General features: G+C 31.2%; 2 protein-coding genes across 8 annotated transcripts; one reads left to right on the forward strand and one right to left on the reverse strand.

Annotated features, from left to right (window-relative positions):
• Positions 1-442: 442 nt before the first annotated feature.
• On the reverse strand, positions 443-4,812 carry LOC112285597 (transcription factor SCREAM2). Of its 7 annotated transcripts, none has more exons than XM_073535615.2 (4): positions 3,975-4,812; positions 2,068-2,283; positions 1,727-1,897; positions 443-1,314 (listed from the first exon to the last, which is right to left on the reverse strand). In XM_073535615.2, the coding sequence occupies exons 2-4, from the start codon at positions 2,281-2,283 to the stop codon at positions 1,195-1,197; spliced, it is 507 nt and encodes a 168-aa protein (XP_073391716.1). In that variant the 5' UTR covers positions 3,975-4,812; the 3' UTR covers positions 443-1,194. The 7 variants fall into 7 exon arrangements, with proteins under 7 accessions (XP_073391716.1, XP_073391713.1, XP_073391717.1 ...); XM_073535612.2 differs by having other exon boundaries at positions 3,552-4,812; XM_073535616.2 differs by having other exon boundaries at positions 3,075-4,812.
• Positions 4,813-22,899: 18,087 nt separating this feature from the next.
• Positions 22,900-25,487, forward strand: LOC112285308 (uncharacterized). The gene is made up of 3 exons (XM_024526008.3): positions 22,900-24,114; positions 24,216-24,608; positions 24,790-25,487. Exons 1-3 carry the CDS (start codon positions 23,404-23,406, stop codon positions 24,886-24,888), a joined length of 1,203 nt encoding a protein of 400 aa, XP_024381776.1. The 5' UTR covers positions 22,900-23,403; the 3' UTR covers positions 24,889-25,487.
• The last annotated feature ends 274 nt before the right edge of the window (positions 25,488-25,761 follow it).

Here is a 25,761-nt window from a genome sequence, read left to right on the forward strand (position 1 = left end):
ATATATATATATATATATACACATGTATATTGAGAAATGATAAAGTGAGCCAAATTTTTACTAAATCGACCCACATGCCCTCTTCCTAGCCATTCCCTTCTTTCCAACTATCGTTCTCACCCCTAGCAATGGTTGGGAATGGAGAATGGTTGGGAATAGGGATAGGGGCTCCAAGGATGCAATGATGCTTAAGATAGAGTGGATTGCTTTAATAAAAATTTGTATCCTTTTATTATTCTCATATATATATATATATATATATATATTATCTATTTGTTAATTGGACATCTCTCAACAATCGCAACTCAATTTATTTATTTATTTATGTATATAAAAGATCACTAGCAACTCATCTAAATGTCTCTTGGTAAGATATGTATTGAACATTTACACAATTAAAAAGTTATAAGAAAACATAAAAAAATCAAAATATATACGATAATTGAAACTTTGTAAATAAATTTTTTGCACTTTATTTTTTTTTAAATTGTATTTTTTTAAAAGTTTAAAAACACTTAAATGTAAAAATTCTATTTTACTGTGTAAGATATAATCCAACACATTTTTTTTTATCTAATCTTGATTTTTTTTGTAAGATTTTGATCTATTACATGTAAAAGTGTGTTTTTCCTTTCTTTCTTTCATTAATTAATTAATTAATTTTTGGTTCATCTAAGAATAAAAATCCATCATCTAAACTAAACCTTCCTTGTGCATGGGGTAAAAAATAACACCATCAAGTTAACTCACTACAACATGACTGTTGACAAGTGGTCATGGGTCCCCACACCAAGAGCTCATCACCATCCTCGTCGCAACCGCGGTTGAAGTGACGAGAACAAGCTCCAGGCGGCGAGAGACTCAGCGAGGCTCATGGATCGAAGCTGCTACTGCTGCTGCATGTCGACGGTTCCGATTGCTCGATTGCTCCATGGAGCTTTCGAAAATCACTCTAGACGTGATCCGATTCCAAAATTCGAGACATTGCGACACCATTTTGATCCGCACTCCAGGGTCACAGGGTGCCTTGATCGCTGCTGTCAAGGTTCGGCGACCGAAAACTAGATGGGCCTGTCATTTTGGTCTCGCCAGTGCTTAGTTCTGTCCAACTTTTCAACAGAATATCTCGTTTTATACAGCCACGCAACTTACAAGTCGGGCAGATGTGGAGTGGGGCAGTACTTAGGAAACACATCATATAAGTGTTGGAGATTTCCACGAAACTTTCGCTGTCGTGACGCTTTCAAGGCTTGTTAATGCTACTGGCCATATTGTGCAGGTCCCACAGGCTCTCTGGAGTGCGCTCTGCGGGCCCTACCGTATACGAAACAGCAAAAACGGGTCATAGTCTCATAGTACAATGTCCGCTTCAAATCCTTGCTAATTGCATGTGTTGTGAATGACGGTACTAATTAGGTCATTTCACCACGCAGGGGAGAAGATAATTCGAGTAGTGTCCATGTTCAGGATGAAATTCACTGCAAAGAATGCATTCCGCATCCTGCAGTGAGTAGCAGGACTGCCTTTATTTCTTCTGGTCCTACGCCTACATCTTTTGCCTGGCAATTCCATTAAACCTCGCCCAAAGTGCATCAGTACAGGGCCTGAACCAAAAGAGGCTGGCCATTTTTACGACACTTAGTACACACGCGAGCTCTTGTAATTTTGCAAGTGACAGCGTGATTTTTCAGGTTTAGGGTTTGGGGGTTGGTCTGGCTCTGCTTACCTCAGCGCGGAAGAGGTCTAGAGCAAAGCCATTGAAGCAGCTGATGACGGCCTGTTGCACATCCAAGTCCAAAGCGTCAAGTGCCCTCACAGTAGAAAGGAGTAATCCTCGCCGACGTGCGCAGAACATATGGATGTTAAGTGCTTGACCTTCTCGTTTCCTCACTTCCATCTGCGCATGTGGAAACCTCAAATCATACTCAGGAACTAAATCAAGCCTGGAGAATGCAATGCAATGCCATGCATCTTCTTTGACATTTTAACTAGCGCAGGAGAGAATTCTGAGAAAATCTATGTAATGAGAAGCAAACGCATGAAGATGAGGGATGATGAGGTACGCACCCTTGGAGGCTGGGATTCAGGATTCGGCAACACTGGGCATTCCTCTTTAACGGCGGTAGGGTAGCCTTGATGAGTGGATCTCGGAGTTGGGCTGGACGGCATGGACCGCGACTGCTCCAACTTTGCTTCTTCCAGCTCGTTGTGAATGTCGTTGATGCGCTGTAGGAGCTCCTTCAGGTACTCAATTGCGTCACCGAGTATGGAGGCTCTGTCCATCTGTTGGCCATACCCAATTTTGAAAGTGTCACTGGAACCTTATAGAAAATCGTAACCTCTAATGTGTGCAACCATCATACAGCATCTAGATACGATGCGACGTGTTGGGATTTTGCAGGCAGGCATCTTCGCCGAAGCACCACAATGGACATCCTCGGCTCAGGCTTGCCGACAAGCTTCAGCCAGGGAGCGGTAATCCCGAGTGGAAGCCTAAGTAACATCACCAGCAGCAACACCAATACAGAGCGCACAAACTTCCCACCTTCATTTTCAGATGCATAGAACGCACCAGCATTTGACCTAGACAAGACTGGGAAAGAATGCGCTGGCGACATCAGAGACAAGCTTGAGCCATATCAGACAAACAAGCGCATGGAGAGTTACAGCAGGCATTTTCACAAAAGCGTGCAGCCTCTCCTCGATCTATGGGAGGTGGAACTGTCTCGCCAACAAGCAAGTCACCTCCGCGAGTGGTTACATCTACCTCAAACGACTCCTCTGTGGACATACGGGATGAAGTATGCATGGTTGCTTAAAGACCTAGAGAAATACTTGAGACGAGGCCAACACTCGAGCTCTGGCCAGTGCATGCGAGATCACTAAGGATACAGTTTCTCTCGGGCTGGCCTATGCCTAAAGTACCAGACGGGGCGGGGCGGAAGTTGGCCATGAGCTTGTCGTTGTCATAATTCAGGGAGGAGTCGAGCAAGCTGAAATTTGACCGAGCATCTTGTGCCCCATAAGGGGACGAGCACGAAGACAACTCCATGAGAGAGGTTTCGGGCGTGTACCACTCTTCATCTAGCACTCCCTTGCAGAAACTTGCTGCTCTCATGGTGTCCTGTAGTCCTTGCTGCGAGATCAACCGGCGTAAGCGTTTTATACGAGCGTGCTGGAATGGGAATCCATGGAATGGGAATCCAAATCATGGATTTATGAAAGTGTGAAATAAATTTAAAAGCTCCGGATCACTGCTGATGATCAGAAAAATATTACCAGACTTCCAGATCCAGGAAAATATTCTCAAACCCCACTAATCCGAGGACGAGAACTGAGGCATTAGAAGAATGGGGTGTTTACATATTGCTGATACAAATCAAAATGTTTACACGCTCGTCCACACCATAGCTAGACTGTAGCGGAATAGTACTAATTTTTCAGCGTCTCCCAAAAAGTCTTTGGTGCGCGACTACTAGCGCACAAGTAGATTCATGAAACTATCAAACATGCATAAAGTTCAAAACGAGTGTTCACTAATTGAAGCTTACTCCTGCGCCTTTGCACTTGACAAGCTTCAGGAAGGCGAACTGACGAACTACAAGGTCTTCCAAGAAAACCGAGTGCTCAGTGAAAGTGAGCTTAAGAGGAGACTGATCTATCGATCCTTGCATATTTGTCCGTCGACAAATTCTGAGACAAAGAAGCCAACAGTTGCGTGAAGAATCTGAAGGACAGAGACATAGGAGGTTTGTCGATAGTGCAAGCAAGACTGGCCACTTAGATTCTCATGTGCCAAAGCTGGTGACTAATGGGCACAGGCCCCCACCACCTTCATCTGTTGCAAGTAGTAACGTCAAGGCTGTCTCCCCAAGTGACTGAAACTCTGAACCCTCCTGTACTTCACTTCTCTCAGTTCCTTTGAAACGCCTAGCTCTTCAATTGAGAGACTTATTCTCCTGTCTACAAATTACCTGCAAGGTAGACTAGCTTCCCCGAACAACAACTTCGTGTAGAAGCTTGACCAACACCTTCCGATCGGTGAAAATCGTCGGACCGAACGACACCGACAGAGCAGCAACTATCTAATACTCTCTCACTAATCAACCTTCAAAGGCGCTGTGCCGACGCAGCAACATCTTGCTTCCAGAGGTTGGAACAGGAACAAAGCTTAATAGCTACGATGTTTGGGGTGTTTTTGCCTACGAAAAGCAGTCGCTATCCTTGACTATGGGATTGAGCTGCAGGTTGCAAAACTGAAGAAACTCTGCTTTCAGAAAGAGGCACTTGGACGACATCATGAGCAGCTTGGTATACACTTACAATGTCCTCAGTAAACCAAAAATTATCACCTAATCAAGGGGCTCCGCGTACCTTCACGTCACCTTAAGCTCAGATACATATTGTCTTCGTGCAGAAAGTCACAAAAACCACTTAAAATCACGAAAATATTGATACGATCGCCAGCAGTTTCTATTTGCTTACTAAACTAAACTAGATTGGGGAACCACAATACTTATACCTAGCGTTGTCATGGCCACAAGAAATTCAAAAGGAAGATGCTCCAAAAAATATCCAGAGATCGTGGAGGGGAGCCAGCGTGAGCCGCAAAGGTTGATTTAGGTGGAACCCCCAACACATTGAGTCAGTGCCAACTAAACCATCACCTACAGCGTCTCGCTGAGACATCAATCCCACTCAAACTGTGGACGACGTACTTCTCGTGGAATTAACATGAGGATTATTCAAGGATTAAAACTATCCGGATTTGCGCTACTTTTAGCAATCTACCCAGGACCCCAGCTACAGCATTGAATTCCATGTTCATTGCAGAAGTGAAGAAATTACTGAAGATTACTAAAATGATGAGGAAGTTGGCTGAGCTACATGACTGAGCCAGTTTGAGGGTACGCTACGAGTACCAATCCCCATACAACTTTTGTACAAAAGGCTTAATAAGACAGCTCGCACATTTCTGTACTTTAACCCCTGAGAAGAATGAGGAATCACCCCTGTTTAATTACTTCTAGGGTAACCCCAAGTTCATGCATGTTCATCCATGGGGCCAGGCACGCTTTGGAAACAATACGGAGAATATTCCGTTATCCGTGTCGAGAGAAGAGATCTGTGACAACAGTTTGCCGTAGATCACCTAGGATCTGCATACAATGCCTGATGCAATGTATAGCAACTTGAAGGAATAAATGGCACGGCATTAGAATTGCATCACCATGTAGCTTAATGCTGATTAATTGATTACTTACCTAAGTAGTTCAGAAGTACGTCCAAGTTATGATCAACCCCACTTATGCTACGAAGTGTGACTTAATTTAAGAACACCAATCTTAAAGCAAAATTGATCTTTGGGGTACCATTATGGAGTGATGAGGCGCCCAGAGGGCTCTCTGGCTACTTGGGCTGTTCAAGGCCCATCAGTGATTCAGCCAACATTCCCATGAACATGGGATGTTTGAATACCACCACTGCTCGCAGGTAAAAAATTCCCAAGGATATACACTTGAGACATTAAGGGGATTGGGGTTCATGAGTACCACTGCTTTGTACCCGTCGGGATGGTACCAATCCAACACTCTTGAGTTGGCACTGTGATTAATTTCAGGGGAGGTATCAGGTTGTTACACGAGGGCTAGGACCCCTGTTGTCGTCCCCTGCGAGTTGGAAAATATTCATCTGACATATTCTTCACTCTTCTGTTTTTTTATTATGGATTTTATTATAGATCTTTCAATCTTAGGTTTATATGATTCTATACTTATGATAGTAGATTATTTTATCAAAATGACACATTTTGTACAATGTTCAAAATCTATCACATGACAAAAAACGACCAAGTTTTTTTGACAATATCCATTGCTATTATGGATTACTCAAAGATATAATATCAAATAAGTGGATTCAATTTGAATCAAGATTTTGGAGAATTCTTTTCAAGATTTTAAAGGTAGATATAAAGCTCTCTTTGGCTTCTCATCCTTAAATTGATAGATAAATAGAATAGATAGATTAAGTTTTAGAGCAATATTTGAAGTATATTGTACAATTCTTTTGCCATTAGTAGAGTTTGTGTATAATAATTTGGTACATTCTTTTAGTCAATAAATACTTTTTTTACTAATTATAATTATTATCTATGACTTGATATTTTTGACTTTTTAAAAGTTAATAATCTTATAGTAGAAGATTTGACAAATTGTTTATTAGAGCCACATGGAACAATGAAGGCATAGTTAAAAGAAGCTTAAGAATGACAAAAGATCAATGCTAATATCTATTATAAGAAATAACCATAATTCAATGTATATGATAAGGCATGGTTATTTTATTGTAATATCAAGACTACTCATCATTCTGATAAGTTCAACTATCATAGTCTTGGATCTTTTCCTATTTGTAAATAAATCAATTATATTGCTTATTGATTATACCTTTTGGGGTCTATGAACAAATATGCTAGTTCCTTTTCAACATCTAATGAATAATTTTTTTGAAAGTTTTTGAGTAATTTTATTACTTATTATCTAAATGATATTTTAATCTATTCTAAAAACATAAAAAATCATACACTATATATTTTTCATGTGTTACAAAAACTTAGAGATGCAAGATTATATATCAATATAAAAAATTATAAATTACATATTATTTATATTGAATTTTTAAAATACATCATTTTAAATAATGGCCTTATGATGGATTCTAAAAAAATTCTAGCTATTACAAAATAGAAGATTCAAAAAATAAGAAATGATATATAATATTTTTTAAAATTTGGTAATTATTTTTAAATTTTTATCATAATTATTTTTTAAATTATAGCTATTTTTACATATTTGACTTATAAATACAAACCTAAGTGTAATAAAGAAGCTCAACAAGTATTTAAAGCTTTGAAGGAAACTTTTATTTCTATATCAATCTTATATTATATCAACTTCTTAAAGATATTATTTATAGAAATAAATACATTAGACTTTGCATTAGGTGTATTATTATTATAAAAAAGAAAAGATGGCACTTTCCATCTTATTTCTTTTTATTTTAAAAAAAATTATAGGAATAGAAATCAAATATAAGTTCTATGATATTGAATTTTTTGCAATTCTAGGTTTATTTCAAGAATGGCATCATTATTTGGAAGGCATTTTATGTCCAATAATTATTTATATATATTATAAGAACCTTAAGTATTTTATGTAAATACATGTTTTAAATTACCAAAAAGCCTATTAAAACATGTCTTTGTTAAGATTTGAATTTAACTTTACATATCAACTACAAAAATAATAAGGTTTTTTAAATACCTTTTTTATATATTTTTATCTTATACTAAAAAAATAAAAATATTAATTAATATTAAATAATTAACTTGAAGTCAAAGTAATTTTTTCTTTGAATAATAAAATCAACATTGATTATTAATTTAATTATTTTTAAGCAAATTTAATGAAGTATGTCTTTAGATTTTTTTTTGTTTATAATATTAAGAATAATTTTTCTAAATTTTATAATACTTCTAAATTTGAATTTAAAAATAAACCAATCTATTTTGAAGAATGCCAATATATGTTTGAAAAGATGGAATATAACTATGAACTCTTCAAGCTTGTCATAACTTTCTATTTATACAACATTTTAAATATAATAAGACCTTGGAATTAATATCATAAGATTTTTGGTGGCTTCAAATACAAGAGGCAATTAAAGTCTTTGTACAATTAAGTGATGTTTGTTGAGGATCAAAAATTCTTTTTCATCAATCTTATAGACTTTTTCAATAACTACCTATAATAAAACAACTACAATCTTTTATTTCTTAGATTTTTTTCATAAATCTTCCAATCTCAAGTTTCTATGATTTTATATTTGAAATAGTAGATTATTTCACAATGATGGAAATTTTTTTATTATATACAAAATCTATTAAATGTAAAGAAGCAATTTTTTTTTTTTGAATAATATTTATCAATATCATGGATTGCCAAAGAATATTATATCTAATAGATGAATCAAATCTAAATCAATCTTTTGAAGAATCTTTTTCAAGATAGTGAAGGTAGATATAAAATTATCTTTTGCTTTTATCTTCAATTTAATAAACGAACGGAACAAGTGAATCAAGTATTGGAGCATTATTTGCAATGTAGTATCAATTACCATTAAAATTACTAAATAATTCTTTTGCTATTGACTAAGTTATTTTTCATAATAACATAGTACATTCCTCTACTCAACAAACATCTTTTCTTGTTGAGCATGGTTATTATCCATAATTTTATATTTTTAACTCATTGAATGTTAAGAATCATACAAAAGAAGATTTAATAAATTGCTTATCAAAGTTATATATAATAATAAAGCACAATTAAAAAAAACTTAAAAATAATAAATAATTAATTCATATGTCTATCATAAAGAATAACTTCAATTCCAAATTTTCTAAAAAATATGATAACATTGTTGTAATATAAAATATTTGTTACAAATTATAACACTATAGCCGTAGACCATTTTTTATTTGTAAAAATATCAATTAAATTGTATATAAATTAGACTTATTATAGTCTATAAAAATTCATCCTATATTCTATATATCTCTTCATAATCCATATAAGATAGTGAATATCTTGGGATGAAAAAAAATGCTAAAAAAATAATCCTAACATTATAAAGTCTTTACAAAATTAATATAAAGTCAAATTATTCTAAATAAGTGCCTAAAAAGCTTGATTGTAGTTTATTCTCAGGAATTGCTCTTTGATTAAGAAAAGATCCTTTGAAATGCCATAAGTTCATGATTTTGTGCCTTAGAATCTAATTTTGATATTTGTCTATAATTGATTTTTTTTCAGATATTAATTCTTGATTTTTTTAAAAATTAATATTGCTAAAAAATATTCTTAATTCTTTTCTAAAGATTCCTATATCAATTAATTTTTTTTATTTATTTGATTAACCATATTTATGGTTCTATAAAGAAAATAGTAGTCTTTTTTATAAAAAGATAGCATTAGTACTTATTAATTTTTATTGCCTCTTCACCTATTATCTATACTTTTAAAAACAATTATTATAATATTTTCACTTAAGCTCATGTATAACATAATATTTTTTTTCTTTCACCTAATGGTTGTATTATAATAGAAAAATAAATAATACATTACAATTGTCATAACTTTCAAGACAATGTAATAAAGATGAAGATCATCATGATTGATTTAGTTTTTTTAAAAAAAATGGCAAGTTGCAATGTATTTAGTAATACTACCTTAGAAGAAACTTATAATATTTTATAATTTTATGAATAATAGAAACTACTTGTAATAGTATTTTAAATATTTTATTTGAAGGAATTTATAAAAGCATCAATAATGATCAAATATAAGAGTGGTTTTTTTGTCTTGATATGAAATACTATCAATAGCTAAGTTAATTTATCAACTACCTTTGAAGGAAAAATATATTAGATTATGTAGCAAATATAATTTTTTATATTTATATCTTTCTTAATATATTATTATGGCTCCTTATGGAATTTGTTACTAGAATAGAAAGTATTGTCATTGACATCATTCCAATAATTATTAAGATAATTAAAGTAAATAGAAGTAAGTGAAAATAATTAATTTTAATAATATTATTGAAAAGATGCTTCTTTGAAGCTCTATAGATGTAGTTGTACCTTTATATTTGTCTATAGATGATTGGTAAGTTAAAAACTTGGCTAACAAGTTGACCATAAGTTATACACGTTAGCTACTTGTGGTACAAATTAGACATATAGAACACATACAAAAGCTTGTTTTGTAAGTTACACACAAATCTAACAAGTTGGACATGTATTGATAGTCATATGGAATGATACTATGTAGCTTTTAGTTAGATAGTATGTATAAAGAAAGTAATGAAGTCTTCTTTATTCTTATCAATTTATTTCTTGCTTCTAATTTGGTTTCAAGAATTTATAGTTTTTAGTCTTTGGCAATAGCCATTTTAATTCTTTCTTAATATATATATATTTAAAAAATACCTCATTTTTCTATTTATATTTTTTAAATTTATGCCTTTGATACCTTAAAAATTTCTTAAATTGTTTTTAAACTTAATCGCAAATTGAATCTTTGAACTAGATATAATATCTCTTTGAAAATTATAATAGCATTAAATTTTGTTAGAAATTTTTTAGTTTTTTCTTTATATGTGAAAGTTTTTTTACATGATACAAATTATCTTTTTTTAGTAAAATAAGTTATTATCACAAATATAAAATCATATGAACTTAAGATTAGAAGATCCATGATAAAATCCAAAGAAATAGAAGATTATGATTATTTTGATATATATAGTGGTTTAAAAAGTGTATAAGGTCGATGACAAGGAGTTCTTAATTTTAATCATACATCATATATTTGTATAAAATCCTTAATTTCCTTTCAAATTTGAAACCAACAAAAATCTCTTGATATTAATTCAAATGTCTTGTTGTATTTAAAATATTTTTCATTTGAAAGAATATGAAAAGCTTGAAGAATATATAATTGCACTTTTTTTTTTGGAATATATGAGTATTTTTTAAATAAAGATGATTTTTGTTAGATTCAAACTTAGAAGTATTATAAAATTTAGATATATTCTTCTTAAATTTTATAAGACAATATAAGGGCATATTTCATTGGACTTGATTAAAAAAAGTTAAATCAATAGTCAATTTTGATTTTATAGCTTAAAATTAAAATTACTTTAGCTTCAAAAGAATAATTTATTGTTGATCGAAATTTGTATTTTTTTTCTTTTAGTAAAAAATAATAATTATTAGAAAAGGCAACTAATAAATCATATTGTCTTTTTAGTCAATAAGTAATCTTCTATTTAAATTTTAACAAAAACATGCTCGAATAGGCTTGGTAATTATTAAAAACTTGCATTAGTATATAATATTTGATATTTTATATAATCACTCAACTAAAAGTTCCTTCCAAATAATGGAGTTATTTTTAATATAAATCTTTAATTACAATAAATTTTTTATTTTCTATCTCATAAGTAATCTTGGTTGTTAAAACATTTTTTGAATAAAAATTATTATGTGAAGTTTGTCATTTATTCTCATTTATAATAATATCATATTGAAAGCAAAGTCAAAGTATTTGTTTTTATATAAAATACTTAAGAAAAGTTGATGCATTAAAGAATTAGTGGAGAAATAAAAATAATTCTTTAAAACTTCAAATGCTATCTTAATTTTTTTTAATTCTTCTAAAGTTTGTCTTTACAAGTCAAATGTGTTAAAAGAGCTGCAATGTTGTTATGATGTAACATGGCTAATGAATGAAAGAGAGAAGAAAATATTATATTATAGAAGATCTTATTTAAAAACATTGTAGAAAATTATCTTAGAAATATAGATAATAATCAAAAAGATAGTAAAATAAAAAAATGCTAATGCTACCTTTTTACAAAATAGGCTTCTATTTACTTTGTAGGACCGTAAATAAAAAAAGTAGATTGAAAAATGAAATGATATAGGCATATGTAGGAGATAATTAAGAGCATATTTTAACAAAATTTACCTCAAAAAGCCAAAAATTAATATCCATAGAGGACCAATTGTTAATTTAGATCAAAATCAGACCCTAAGCTACAAAACCACATATCTATGACTTTGAGGTTCTTTTGGAGATTGAATAAAGACATTTTAGGATGGACTTAAAGGAAGTTTTTTAGACATTAGTTTCATTTTGTTTGAATCAATATTGAGATTTTGAGAGATTTTCAAAGTTAGTGATGTTCTTGGTGGGATTAGGATTTAAAAAAAATAAAATATGTTTACAAATTTGAAGGGTTTTTGAATTTTTTGGTTTAAGTACAAGTAACATTTAGGCAATGTGTTGGTGTACTAGTTGTGAATATGTATACAAATTTTGAGGTCAATCGAATGATTAGATTGAAGTATATGTAGGTTTTTGTAGGTTAAGGTCTCAAAAATTGGAGTTCTAAGATCAGTGAGTGTTTCTAAGATCTTTAGCAATCTATTATTTGGATTGAAGTGATTTTTTTTGTATGGATGTTAGACTTGATTTCAACATTTAGGTGAAATTTGAAAGTAATTTAACAATTCAAGAAGGAGATATTGGGATTAGAAGTTTAGCATTCAGCTTGAAGTAGGAGGCTATTTAACATCCAATTGGATTATCTTGCATTTCTCTTAATTAGTAAGTGTGATTGATTTCATATTTTTTATAATTGTTTCTAACTAAGACATTAAGAAGTGTATAAATTTTTAATTATTATTAATGATTTGATCATTAATTGTTGAGATTCTATTTTCTTATAAGATTTATTAAGAGTTTATTTAAAATCTAGGATTTGATTATGATATGGTTAAGGATTTGTTCTAGGATTTGGTTAAGTTTAAGATTTTCTTAAGATTTGGTTCAGAACTTATCTAGGATTATTTTTAGAGTTTAGGGTTTTATTAGGATTTCATTAGAATTTGACCTAGGATTTGATTAAGATTTAATTAATAATTTAATTAGAATTACATTAAATTTTCTATTTTTAATATTTCTTTAGGATTTTTTATGTTTCTTTTATGACTTCTTTTAAATTTATTTCTATAGGTTAAAGTTTGATTGGATTTATTAGAGATTATTTGAAGTTTATTTAAGGCTCTATTATATTTAGTAGAATTGTTGTTGAATTTTTACTTATATTCTATAGCTAGGTACTTGGTACATTTTGAAGAAAGAATATATGTAATATGATAACATAAGTAAATTTTTTGATAGAAATTTACTAATAATTAAATAAAAATTTAAAAATATTGAATATTTTTTTAATGTTTTAAATATTTTTCAAACTTTTATAGTTTAAATTTGCTTAAGATCCTTCATAAGGCCTTCATTTGAAATAACGGATTATAAAAAAACAGCTTGAATTGTAGAAAATATATAATTATAGCTATCTTAGCATATAGTCTAGCATCTCTAAGTTTTTGTCATATATAAAGAACATGAACTTTATGTTTTTGTGTATTTTAAGAATATTTTAAAATATCATCTAAATAAAAAATAAATAAATGTTCTAAGAACTCTAAAAAAACACGATTCATATAATATTAAAAAATAACTATTACATTTATTAGTTTAAAATGCATGACATTACATTCAAAATGCCCATACTTAGTTTAAAATGCATTTTTTTTTCATATCATTTTTTTATGAATATCAAATTATATATTAGTTAAAATTAAGTTTTCATATAGATCTTTCTTTGATTCAGTTGATCAAAAAATCTGGATATCAAAGATAGAAGATACATATTTTTGATGGTGATTTTATTAAATCATCAATAATATACACATATCTATAATGGTTTGTATTTTTTTTCACAATAAAAATAGAAGTTTATTTTCAAAAATTTAAATGGCATCTAAAGTTTTAAGCTATTTTTTTTTATTATTATATTCTTTGAGTATAGCCAACTTATTTTGTGATAAGCTATTAATTGGTTTAAATGACAATTGAGTCATAATAAAAAAATATCTTAATATTATTTTTATTTATTATAATGCCACTTTAAATCTTTTATGATTAAAAATAGATATATTATAAATAAAAAAAGATAACCCTTTTTATGAAACATACATAAAAACTCTTGTATCTTGTAATAAAGGTCTAGATGTATTAAATATATAATTTTCTATAATAAAAATCTAAGTTAAGAAAAAATTGAGATTACAAGAAATTCAATTCATTTAAGGATTATACTTTTGTAGCCATGATAAACCTAAAATAATTAGGTTAGAAATATTTACTAATAATAAATATTATTAAATTATCATGATTATTAATATCTATCTTTATAAAAATAATTTTGTGAGTAATATTTTTTAAAAAAACCAAAAAACTATTTAAGACTTCTATCTATATGCGTCTACTTTTTGATTAGAAATATTTCATGTTTTTTAAAAAAGTATTTTTTCCAAAACAAGTAGTGGTTCTTGAGTCTAACAAGATAGAAGCATTATGATTATTTGGTTCTAGAAAAATATCTATTATAAAAGCAAGGTAATATATTTCAAGAGAGAATGTGACCTTCATAAGGAATTAAGCAAGATATTAATTGAATAATCTCTATTATAAAATTATTTTTTAATATAATATCATTTTTAGCAAGCATGTTTTTTATTTTGTGGTTGTCTCACTTCTTTGGATAATTTTGAGTAGTGTACTTATGTTCTCCATAATATAAGTACAATCATTATTGACAACATTGGATTTTTTAAAATTTTAAAGAGAGATTTCAAATATACCATATCAACTTGCATATATTTTGGCCTTGATAATTAAATTTTTAAAAACTTAGAAGTTTTCACTATGACTTCACTTATTTTTTTTTTAAATATTTATTCTTAATATCTTTCATAAAATCAATTATTACATGTAATAGCTTGAATAATAAATAATTTCAGTAAGTTTGATTTTGATATTATTAATAATGAATCTTTGAAATTTTCTTTCAATCTATATTAAATATGATTGATAAGGGCATAAGAATTCTCCTTTATACTATAAGCATGAATTTAGAATTCAACATTATATATAGTAGTTAATTGTAATTCTTATTATAAAGATAGAAAATTTGTTTCTATTAACTTTTATCAATCTCTATTACTAAATGTAGTAATAAAAACTTTCAAGAATGAATTAAGATGTTAGAAGAATTGTGAATCTTTTTTTTATCAAAGATACAAATCAAAAGATAACACTTTCAAATAGAAGTACACTTATAAGATCAATTTGAGTAAATCCATTAGAATAGTGAGAGGAATGTAATTTTACTTAGAATCTAATTTATTATAGAAATTCTAAAAAAAAAATCTTATTATATTAAAAAATTTGACATACTAATCATTATCTCTCTTATATTTATACTTAGATGACTTCTTAAATCTAATTATAGTAGTGATTTACTTGCATTTCTGAATTACATAACTTTTTAGTGTAGACTTTGGACATCATTATTGATTTTTTCTATGTCATATAAATAGTTTTTCAATGGTTAAAATTAATAATACATGAAATTTCCATCCTAAGAATATTAATACGCTTGTAAAGATTTGAATTAGTACCAAATGTATTCTTATATTTTCCAAGTATAGCATCTATGATTTTTTCTATTTCTATATTAATAACTTTGAAAAATCCCTATGTCCAATTAAAAGAGGATATTCTACAACTTTTAATGTTAAATAAAAATTTCTATAAAAAAATATAGTCTTTTATCTTTAAGAAAAGAATCAATATTATAAAATAAATAAATTTAATTTCAGGGTGGATAGTCCACAATCTTCAAAATATAACAAAATAAGTAGAATATTTTATTTATTTCTAAAAAAAATAAAAGTATTGAATTAGCAGTCTTGTCAAATAGTCAATGACATAAATTAAAAATAATAAAAACTTCATTACTCTCTTGTGTCACTAAAAAAGAGTAGATATTTATTCAAAAATAGTGTATAATGATAATTAAAATGGCTATTATAAAAAATAATATAAATCCTATTAGTAGATTTTAATTAATAGAATTATTAAAAATATATTTTTTAACTATTTAAATATAAAAATATTAAAAAAAAAATCTTTTTGATAATTTGAATATTTATTAGGATTTAAATTTTTTTATAGGGTATAAGAATCTTATTAGAAAAAAAATTATAAAAAAGGAGTCATAATAAGTCTTGAAAGGAATTATCTTTTTTAGTTTAGAATTTTTACTTATTATTGAGTACTAAGGATTAGTTATTGAGATCATTGTGTACATTGGTCTTATATCTAAATTTTTTACTTATTTAAAAATCTATAAATATTAATTAATATTTAGAAAAAATATAAAAAAGAACCTCATATCTTTTTAGTTATTATATTAGAAATAGGATTTTTAGTTGATATACATTTATTTTATCACTAAAAAAATGCAAGGTAAGAAAACATGGACTTAAATTGATATCAGCATTATATAATGTTCTTAAAAAGTTAAAATTTATTTAGAATTTCTTTAAAATTTTTAAAGAGTTTTTAGGAAAATTTTCAAGACTTTGGTATAATTAAGTTCTTACCACCTTGGGAGCTATTATGAAGAAATTGAGCAAGATTCTAAGCCATATGATGTGCTTAAACTAACTTGATATTTTTAAATATTGTGGTAAAGTCAAAAATATAAAAATATTTATTTTACTTGTTAAAAATAAAAGAGCCATCAATTAGTCTAATTATAATAGAGTATAGATAAGATAATTATATAGATAATTAGAACCATGGAAGTTTCTAAAATTGAGGTTAGGTTAGTGGACTAGATAGGATCTATTATAGAATATTCTAGAAAGAGTTTAAGGCAGTTATCTAGGTGGAACTTATCATAGAACCTTCTAAAAAAAAATTTAAGGCTGTTATCTAAGTGGGATCTACTACCTAGGAACATTCTAGAAAGTCCAAGGTGGTAGGACAAGGTATAAATAGGACTAACTAGGGTCTTTTGGGGCATTTAGTCAAGTATAGCTTTAGATCATTTTTTTTTTGTAAAATTTGGTTTTGCATCTTTTTGTTCAATTCTGTTCTATTCTATTTCTGTTTGCTTAGTTTTGTCTTTCATGTCTTATTCTATTTAGTTCTATTCAGTTTTGTTCTAGTCCAATCTATCCTATCTTGTGATGAGGCTTTAAGTTATTGTAGATTAGAAGGGTCTGGGACACTTTAGATAGATTGGTCTTGTTTCACTAGTCCTTATAAGAAAGAAGGTGCACAAGTTGCATATAGGTTGTAGTACCTTGAATATAATTAGGAGAATAAAATTAAGGCCTTGTGGTCTCTCTTAGATACCAAAATATACTATATATAAGCTTTGGTGAGGCTCGAATCCTTAATCTATAATCAAATTATCTTTAAGATAAAACATATTTATTTAATTTTTTTATTAAACTTATTTATTATCTTTAAACTTTCATAACTTACTCATAATAATTCAAATTTATATATTTTATATATTATTATAATATTTTAAAATATATTTTTTAAAATTTTTATTTTAAATTTTTGAATTTTTATTTTTACTAATTAAAATCCTAAAAAAAAATTCTAATCAAGTTTGGATGTGTAATTGCTTGATTTCATTTATTTCACTTATTTTGTATTTATTCTTTTTTTTATTCTTATTATATACTTCTTTCACTTCACACCTCAAATTACAAACAACTCTTAATTGATACCATTTTGTAACTTGGATTGAAGGATGAAATTCACTCTTATAAATAAGAAGACTAAGAACTTTTGAAACAAAATTTCAAAAAAATAAAATAATAATGACAAGAATAAAGAAGACATCAATTTTTCTTTATATATTTACTATTTAACCAAGAGCTATTTAGCAATGCTCTATGAGACCTTTAACTTGTGTCTAACTTGCAAAATAAGTTTCTTACATGTATGCCACATGGTCAACTTATACCTCAAGTTACCAAGTCAACATTATACAATATGTAGCCAACACATTAGTGAGGTTTTCAACCTACAAATCACCTACAAACATGTATAAAGTCAAAACCACATCTATAAAGCTTCTAAGAAGTTTTTCTATAATATATTACCAAAATAAAAAAATTATTTATTCTTATTTGATTCTTTTAATTTAAGTACATGTATTTGTGACATATAATTTTACATATAATATAAAATATTTGACTGTTATTTAGAAATATAGAAATTTAACTTATGTAGATGTATATATATATATATATATATATATATTTAGAAATAATTATCTATAAGAATTTATGACTGTCACATTGGTATTAAAATTTGTAATTCAAAAAGATTGCAAGTTATAAATTACTTTACTTCTCTTGAAATTAAAATTTTAACTTCTATTTTTATTTTAATTTATATTACATGTTATTTCTTATAATTGTAAAAAATAATAAAATTCTTAAACTATAATGCCCTAAGGTTGTCATTCATAAATTTTGTCTTATCTGCACAAATGCACAAGAAGATTTTTATCTTAAATAGTTACAAGCGCAACATTGTACTAATTTCATGAATAAGTACAATACTTTGTTATATAAAATATTAATAATTTATATTTTATATTTCTAATTTTTCTTATTTTAAAAATCTTACTTAAAAAATTTGAAAGATATAAAATTTATTACTCTAAAAATATCTAATTATATAAAATTTTATATTTATTAGAAATTTAAGAATATTTTGTAAAGATTTGAATAATTCTTTTGTATGGCTTTATGCATATATACAAATAAAAAAAACTAACAATTAATATTAATGTAGATATACATAAAAACTATAAAATATGTAATTGTATTTTTTTATCTAAATATGGTTAAATTATAATATTATAGCTACATATAATATCATATAAAAATTAGTGTGAATTTCAATTACATATTAAGAAGTGTATATATGATTCTAATATGTTTGATTATTCTAAATAACATCTTTGAGTTACCAACTTTTGTAAGCTTCAAGTTTTAAATAGATGTATTATGTGCATTTATGTTTTGTAATGTATAGTAAATTCTTATTTTACATAAAAATAAAAATTTGATACATCGTATAAATTTGTAAAAGAAGAATAATTGTATTATGCATTAAAGTCATTGTAGTTTTTTGAATCTGGATAAATGAAATAGTTTGCAGAAAATGTTATCTATTATAACCAAAGTCTTTTAGAATGTTTTTACATAATACCAATCATCATATTTGTCTTTATTGACAAAATATTCAAATAACTTAGATTTTTTGATAGAATATAAAATCACTTCAAAATATTTCAAATTATCAAATATTATTAGACTGTTTTATTTTTATCAATTAAATTTCAATTTTCTATTTATTGTGTAAATAATATTTAATTATCTTAATGAAATGATCAAAATTATATATTTTAGTACTGTGTGTTGGTTTCATGGCATGGTTGTGTGTACTGTGTGTTGACCTCAATAAATCATAAAACATTGTTATGTGTTCTAACTAACTCAGGAATATTCATCAATGCTGTATTTAGGCTTAACACTTCATAAGTATAAAACTAAAACAATTGATTAATATCATGAAATGTTTCTATCAATGCATTACACGAGTTATTAATATTTGATATTCATTTCAAGAGACATATGATGTGGTTGCACCATTAACAAATGAAACTGCTCCTAGTTCACTATGAACTATGGGACTTTAAGTATTGCACATTAAAATATATGTGTAGGAAATGTTGACAATATTTGTGGTGTATGAAACATTATAATACAGGATTGGACATTGTGGTTTACAAAATACATTTTTTTTTTATTTTTTTTTTAGCATTTGGCCTATTCAAAGCATCAATGAAATCAACTCCAAACAAGCTATAAAACAAATGTAAACACAAATACATACATACATGCACACAAAATAGTAGTACGCACAAGTGACAAGACAGAAAATAAATAAATAACCATACAATCAATTGAATCATGGCCATTTATACTCAACCGAGCAACATGTAAATGTTTCGGTTATCAATATTGAATAAGTAAAATCTCTTAGGCTTCTATTGTTGAATGGAGTATTGTTACTGTCATTCTAGATGAAACATCTAATTTTCATTTTTACCACCTCACTATCCAACATCATGTATATTTATATTTATCTTGAGAAAAAATAAACATCTTTTCATTTCTCGGAGCAGTTTAAAAATTCTGAACCCAACCAGTTTACTGAATTAAATTTACAATCTTTATTCTTGTTTGTGTAATTTTAGTTTAATTTTCCAAATCACCAACAGACCTATTGAAAAAATATCTGATGAAATACCGTAAACTTGGAAAATAAATATTTCCAAAAATACATCTCCTCTGCTATAAGTACTTATTTTTATGAGCAGGATCACAATTAGAAGATGCTGTGAAAATTATTTGAATTTCAATAAATTCTCTACACATGCTTACCAATTGTTTGCTTAACTTAGCATTGAATTTGGGAGAACTCTGCAGATCCCTTCTCTGAAATAAAATTTCAACCTCAAATCTTCATAAATGTCTTAAGATGATATTTTAACAAATGCTAACTCTACATCAACTCCAATAGCCAATTATTGGACTATTGTAATCAGATTTTATCGAGACATGAACCCACTCTAATTTATACTATTTTTATTTGTTTTTATCCAACCACAAACTCTGCTTGAATTAAATTATGTGACAAGTTTAATGCTAGTTCAGCCACTAATCTCCAACGGAGTTGATTATTTTTAAAATTACATGGAAAATTTATAAGCAACTTGTTGTTATATCCCTCCAACAATGGAAGGATGTTTTAAAACTATTATAATTCACATACCCCTATTAAGAGCCAAGTACTTCATTTAACTATGAACATCACAATTTTACATTGGCAAAATTATTTCTGGTTCAGTAGTGGCCATTAAATCTTATAAGTCGATAAAATATAAAGATAGGTTGTTTTATATCAAAAATACAATAAAAATAAAAAATGAAAATATAAGATATTTGTTTTTGTATAAGATAAGCAATGAATAACTAACCTTATCTAGCAATATGACAATGATTTAACAAATTGTAACCATTACCAAAGGCTCCGTTTTTCACTATTAATATAGCAATCTAGATATTGATCCACAAGGATTTAAGTTTTATTGTTATATAGCAAGTGGGTATACATGGTGTGACTTTAATAGCAAGTACTCATCAATTATTATTTGGAGTATGAAAATAGGATTCACAATCAAAGGTACAAATAAAATGCACATTATATTTTTAACATTGTTTGTGTTTATGTACAGCATACTGTAAATTGAATGAGGATGAAACCAGCTAATTGTTTTTAAAACAGTATTGAAAGCATTCAAAGTTGAGCCTTTTTATTTTTTATAAAAAGTAAAAATATATATTCAACGTTTTTATAAGCAACAACAAATAATTGCTAGTACAACACATATTAATTAATCATATTTTAAAATTTTTAACTGCAAATGTTTACAGAAAAGAGAAGAACTTATGATACACTAAAGGAATAATGACTATAATTTGATAACTTTGTTGTCATAGATAATTTCAATCGGAGCCTGAATCGGAGCCTGGTTGAACAAAACTCCCTTTGATTAAATCCTGCATGAACTGAGGAAAAAGCCATCTTTCATGCAGTCGGGGGTGGGCGTCAACGCAGACACCATCAGGCACAGACGACCTGGAGCAGCAGCTCAGTGGGTGGGGGGGAGCACGGAGGAGCGTGGGATTCACTGCTCCAACGATGCACACAACTTCGCACGCGTCCCACTGTCTATCATTAGCCGATGCCTTGCAAAAGTCAGCGCCATTAAAGAAGAAGATCAAATAGTGTGGTGGCAAGTTGCACAATTGGGCGATCTAATCTAATCGCCTGATAGTATTCAGCAGATAACTCGGTTTGGTGAAATTTGATCTAGTTCCATTGAATTGGGACGATCGCGGAGTGAGAATAGCCTCCTTCCGGCCTCCGCCACGCAAACCCTAATCCCACCCCTGTTCACACGAGGCGTTCGCACAGCAGTTTTTGGGAACGTCTCTGGAGCACACTGTTCCCCTAATAGCCAGCTGGCCCCGTTTGTCCAACAATCCATCGCTGCCACCGAGGCTGTTGCGTCTCCGCTTGTGGTCTCTAGAACGCGTTCCCTTTGTGTTCTCGGGTTGGAAGCGTGGTTCTCATGCTTTGGGAACTTCGGTGACGCTTCAAAAGGGCGATTCTGGAACAATGTGTTTGACAACAAAGGCTCTTTGTATCCAACAAGGGCCGTTTTCCATTGAGTTAATGAAAGGATAACCATTTCTGAACTATTCTATTTGTTTTATTGATGCATGTATTGTAATGAGAAACCTTCATTATTCCGATGGATCCAATCAACCCAGCTTTAACCTGCGAAGCATGAGCTCAGGAGCTAGATGAGAGTTAGTAGTAATTTTCTGCAATTCACACAAACCAGCACATTTTGCAGTACAATTCGCTCAAATAAGCAACTCTTCTCACTCCAGCTTTTTTCCAGTTAAAATAGTGAAATGTATATGCAATGTTTTGTTGGTTCCAAACGTCACCCGCTGGATAATCATCCATGGAGTACGTGGGTGGGTTCTGCCAAAGCCACAATAATGCAACAATGAATGGAGTTTCCAAGTATAGTGTAACAACGGAGGGGTTTCAGCTTTTGGTTTTACTGTCAGTTGGATATACGAAGAATCATCAACGAGCACAAAGCAGCAGCAGCCGAAAGCAGCTAACAAGCCACTAAAAGTGGTAGAAATGGCATCCGGATCCTGCCACATTTAATCAAATCTCCCCCACTGCACCGCAATAAATGGATCCACCCCCCATTCAAAGCACGTCCAGCGGGGACGAAAACTGCCAGCCACATTTGACGAACGTCTCCGTCGTGCCACCAGAACAAAACAATTCAACACATTCGTCGCATCACGAGATCCTCTTGAAAGATTCCACCGCTGCGTTCTGATTTGACATCTGTGCTCTCCGTTCGTGGATGTAGGTAGATGATATTCGTCAGTTGACATTGAGAATATACCCTAGAAAAGCCGGAGGAATGAATGTAAAGCGAAAGTGAGTGGGGTTATGAGAGACGGGGGCTGTGGGACTGTGTGTCCAGTCGGCGTATGCGGGGGAGAAGTGGATCTGCTCGGAGGATATGCCCCGATGCTTGTGCTAAATTCGACCGACTCACCAACTTCGATGGAGTGGTTTTGTCCAGGCCAGAGAAATTGTGGTTACGCACTGACAACGTTGATTGGATTCTGGTTTGGCAATGCCTGCACTCGTGTAAAGTTATCGTGTTTCGAAAGTGAATTCCCTGGTGTAGAGCAAAAAAAGTTGAGTTACCAGGCAGTGTTCTGTCGAGTGTTAACTTGCGCTGCGTGTTTGAGCAGTTGGGTTGTAAGTGCAGTGCGGCACTGATTCAAGAGGTGCTTGTGATATTGATTGTCAAGTCGTGCGCTTGTATCGAGCGTTAATAGGGCAGGCGCTCGTTGCATTGATATGGTTGAGAGTGCCATTGGCGACGTCGTACTTGGAGTCCGTACTGTGGCCTATCGTGAGCGGTTTTGATCAGAGAAAGGACTCAAGGGGGATTTGTCAACTGGTGGCTATTGTGGTGTTCGTGTTGTCCAGCGGAAGCAGTTTGTGGATGCGGTGTTGCAGAAAAGTGCAGCGTAGGGTAGTACTGAGGCGGCATTGCCGAAGGCGATCAAAATGATTAGATTGAGTTGAGCATTTGTTACGGTCGTACAAGAGAGGCATTGTCGAGACGTTTATCAGGAGAGAGACATCGAAAATGTTTCGCATGCAGTTTCAATCGGTGGACACAGCATCTGATAAAGATGAGGATTGCAGCAGTTGTAATAACGTGAATGAGGCGGTATATGAGAGTTACAGAGAGGGGACTGTAGAGGACCGCTGTAATCATACCCCGACCGTCTACGAGGGCCGCGTGGGGAGATTTGGCAAGGTCGAAAAGATCCTAGGTTCAAACATCGTCTCGAATCATGCACATCAGTCGTCTTCGTCGATGAGCCGTGCCGCGAGTACCAACGTGTCCTTGGCAGGTGTCAATAGTTGGAAGGAGGCTGACCTTATGAATTTCCATGCCCCTTCTCTGCAAGGAGTTACACAAGACGAGAAGAGCCACCAGGCGCTTTTTCTTGATGCACAAGTGCTTCGAGATCTTGTGCAAGCAGCCAGTGAAAGTCGTCTAGCTGATGAGCGAAAGGATGTTGAGACTATGTCTATTTCTTCTCCTGCCGCTCTTTTGTCGAGGACTGACTCATTGGTGAGCACAAGTAGTTTCATTAGCGACTCTTCCTCGGATGAATCCGGATGTAGCTTAGGAGAAGCAAAGCTACATCACAAGAAGCCAACGGAGGAGTTGCTACTTGCTGGACTTGAACGAGTGAAGTTGGATAACAAGTTGGAAGAAGAGGTCAAGGATGGAGCCCTCAAACTTGCCGAAGAGGCGAGAAAGGAACGTCTGCGGCATCAGCGTGAGGTAGGACCCCTCACTTCCTTAGGAACCACATTGCATGCTGTGGCTTGAACTCATTTTTTTCACTGCAATAGGTGACTTACGTGAGTGTTTTGTAATTGCAGCTTCGAGACCTAGCAAATTGCACTCATGAGGTGTCTCCATCTGGAAAATCTTTTCAAAAGAATTTAACGCGCAAGATTTTGAGGAAATCTGGGATGAATAGCGTTTATCGATTCCTCAAGTACCCCTTCAGAATTTTCCGTACCCACAAGGACTGTCCTGGATATCCTTGCGCTCAACACACTGTGGTTGTTCCAAGGAAAAATTGTATCTTCGGTGGGTGTTTCACCTCTTCCACAGATGATACATTACCTCAGATGAGGTCAGCACCTCGGCAGCAGACAAAGCCCGTCATGCAGTTCCGCACAGTTCAATCCACTCAACGTGATGTACCCGCATGGACAATGGAGGAGTACATGGCAAAGAATGGAAGGTTACAGAACTGGAAACGCAGGGTGAGTTGCTCAATTAATTTTTCACAACAGATGTTTATCAGGTTTCAATCAAATTCTGGGATGATGTCGAGTAATCAGAAATGAACCTCTGATGTGCACTTATTATGTGAACTGTACTGATATGAAATCATTTTTTTGATCATCACGTACAATTTTTGACATGTTATATTGTCTTTTACAGAAAGACGACGAGGAATTTGGTGGCATCGAGGGCAATAATTTGATGAACCAATATGCTGATAATAATGCCATGAATTCCTACGACTCTGACAGTGACTGAGAATAAGGATAATGGCTGGTTGGGACAATTTTATGATGACTTAACGAGCAGTGTCCGCCAAGACGAGATGTAGCAGGAAGCGGTGGCAGGGAGCAACTCTGCGAAATTGTGCTTGGATGACGATGTTTGGCAACAAACTAAGGACCCCTCATTGGGTTTGAGCTGTACTCCACCGACTGAGGAACTTACAAGTGCGAAATGCTTTGCAGCACATCTACTGATTAGGTTCCGCCATGATGCCGAGTTGGTTTGGGAATAGGTCATTCTTGTGATTTGCTCACAACTCAATTACGTGCACCAAATTCCAAATGTCTTTAGGCGTGCTTCCTCCGGATTTGAAATGTGGTTGAGTCGGCCGAATGAATTACTCGACATTGACAACACTAGGCCAGGTGCAGCTGAACTGAATAGAATCACATGAACGGCCATGTAACGTTATCAATCTCACGCTTGCACCATCGTGTAGTTCAGGAAGAATTCGGGTTACACCCTCTCATTAATGACGTCCTGGTGGTTGGTCTAGCACCAGGAGGATGTCATCAATATGTAACAATGTATATTACAACATTCAATTAATCCAATTCTTTCTTCTTCATGAATTCTCGCCTATTCTAGAACTATTCAAGAGTACCCAATCGCAACGAATACTATGTTCCATGCTTCCATCGTCTCACCTTTATTTCAATCGCCAAGTTTGACTGGATGCAAAGCTATCTCAATTCCAAATATGGACAGTTCGAAGAAGAGCTCCTAGTTTTCCTCGAGAAGAAAGTCCAATGATAAGCGAAAGGTATCTGAAAGTTTACTCTGGTATATCCATATTTCCGTAAATAGTGTACTTACTTTTTCATTAGTCAAAGAAGTTTCCGATGA

This window comes from Physcomitrium patens, chromosome 8 (genome assembly GCF_059467195.1).
Source record: "Physcomitrium patens ecotype Gransden chromosome 8, ASM5946719v1, whole genome shotgun sequence".
In the NCBI taxonomy this organism is placed as follows: Eukaryota; Viridiplantae; Streptophyta; class Bryopsida; order Funariales; family Funariaceae; genus Physcomitrium; species Physcomitrium patens.

Bases quoted from the DNA above. Each gene is read 5' to 3' on its own strand.
- LOC112285597 (XM_073535612.2), bottom strand. From the start codon at position 3,674: ATGCAAGGATCGATAGATCAGTCTCCTCTTAAGCTCACTTTCACTGAG. The intron at 2,284-3,551 runs GTAAGCTTCAAT...TATGGCCAACAG, and splicing joins TCAAGTGCAAAGGCGCAGGA to ATGGACAGAGCCTCCATACT. The intron at 1,315-1,726 runs GTAAGCAGAGCC...CGTATACGGTAG, and splicing joins TAGACCTCTTCCGCGCTGAG to GGCCCGCAGAGCGCACTCCA.
- LOC112285308 (XM_024526008.3), top strand. From the start codon at position 23,404: ATGTTTCGCATGCAGTTTCAATCGGTGGACACAGCATCTGATAAAGAT. The intron at 24,115-24,215 runs GTAGGACCCCTC...TTGTAATTGCAG, and splicing joins GTCTGCGGCATCAGCGTGAG to CTTCGAGACCTAGCAAATTG. The intron at 24,609-24,789 runs GTGAGTTGCTCA...TGTCTTTTACAG, and splicing joins TACAGAACTGGAAACGCAGG to AAAGACGACGAGGAATTTGG.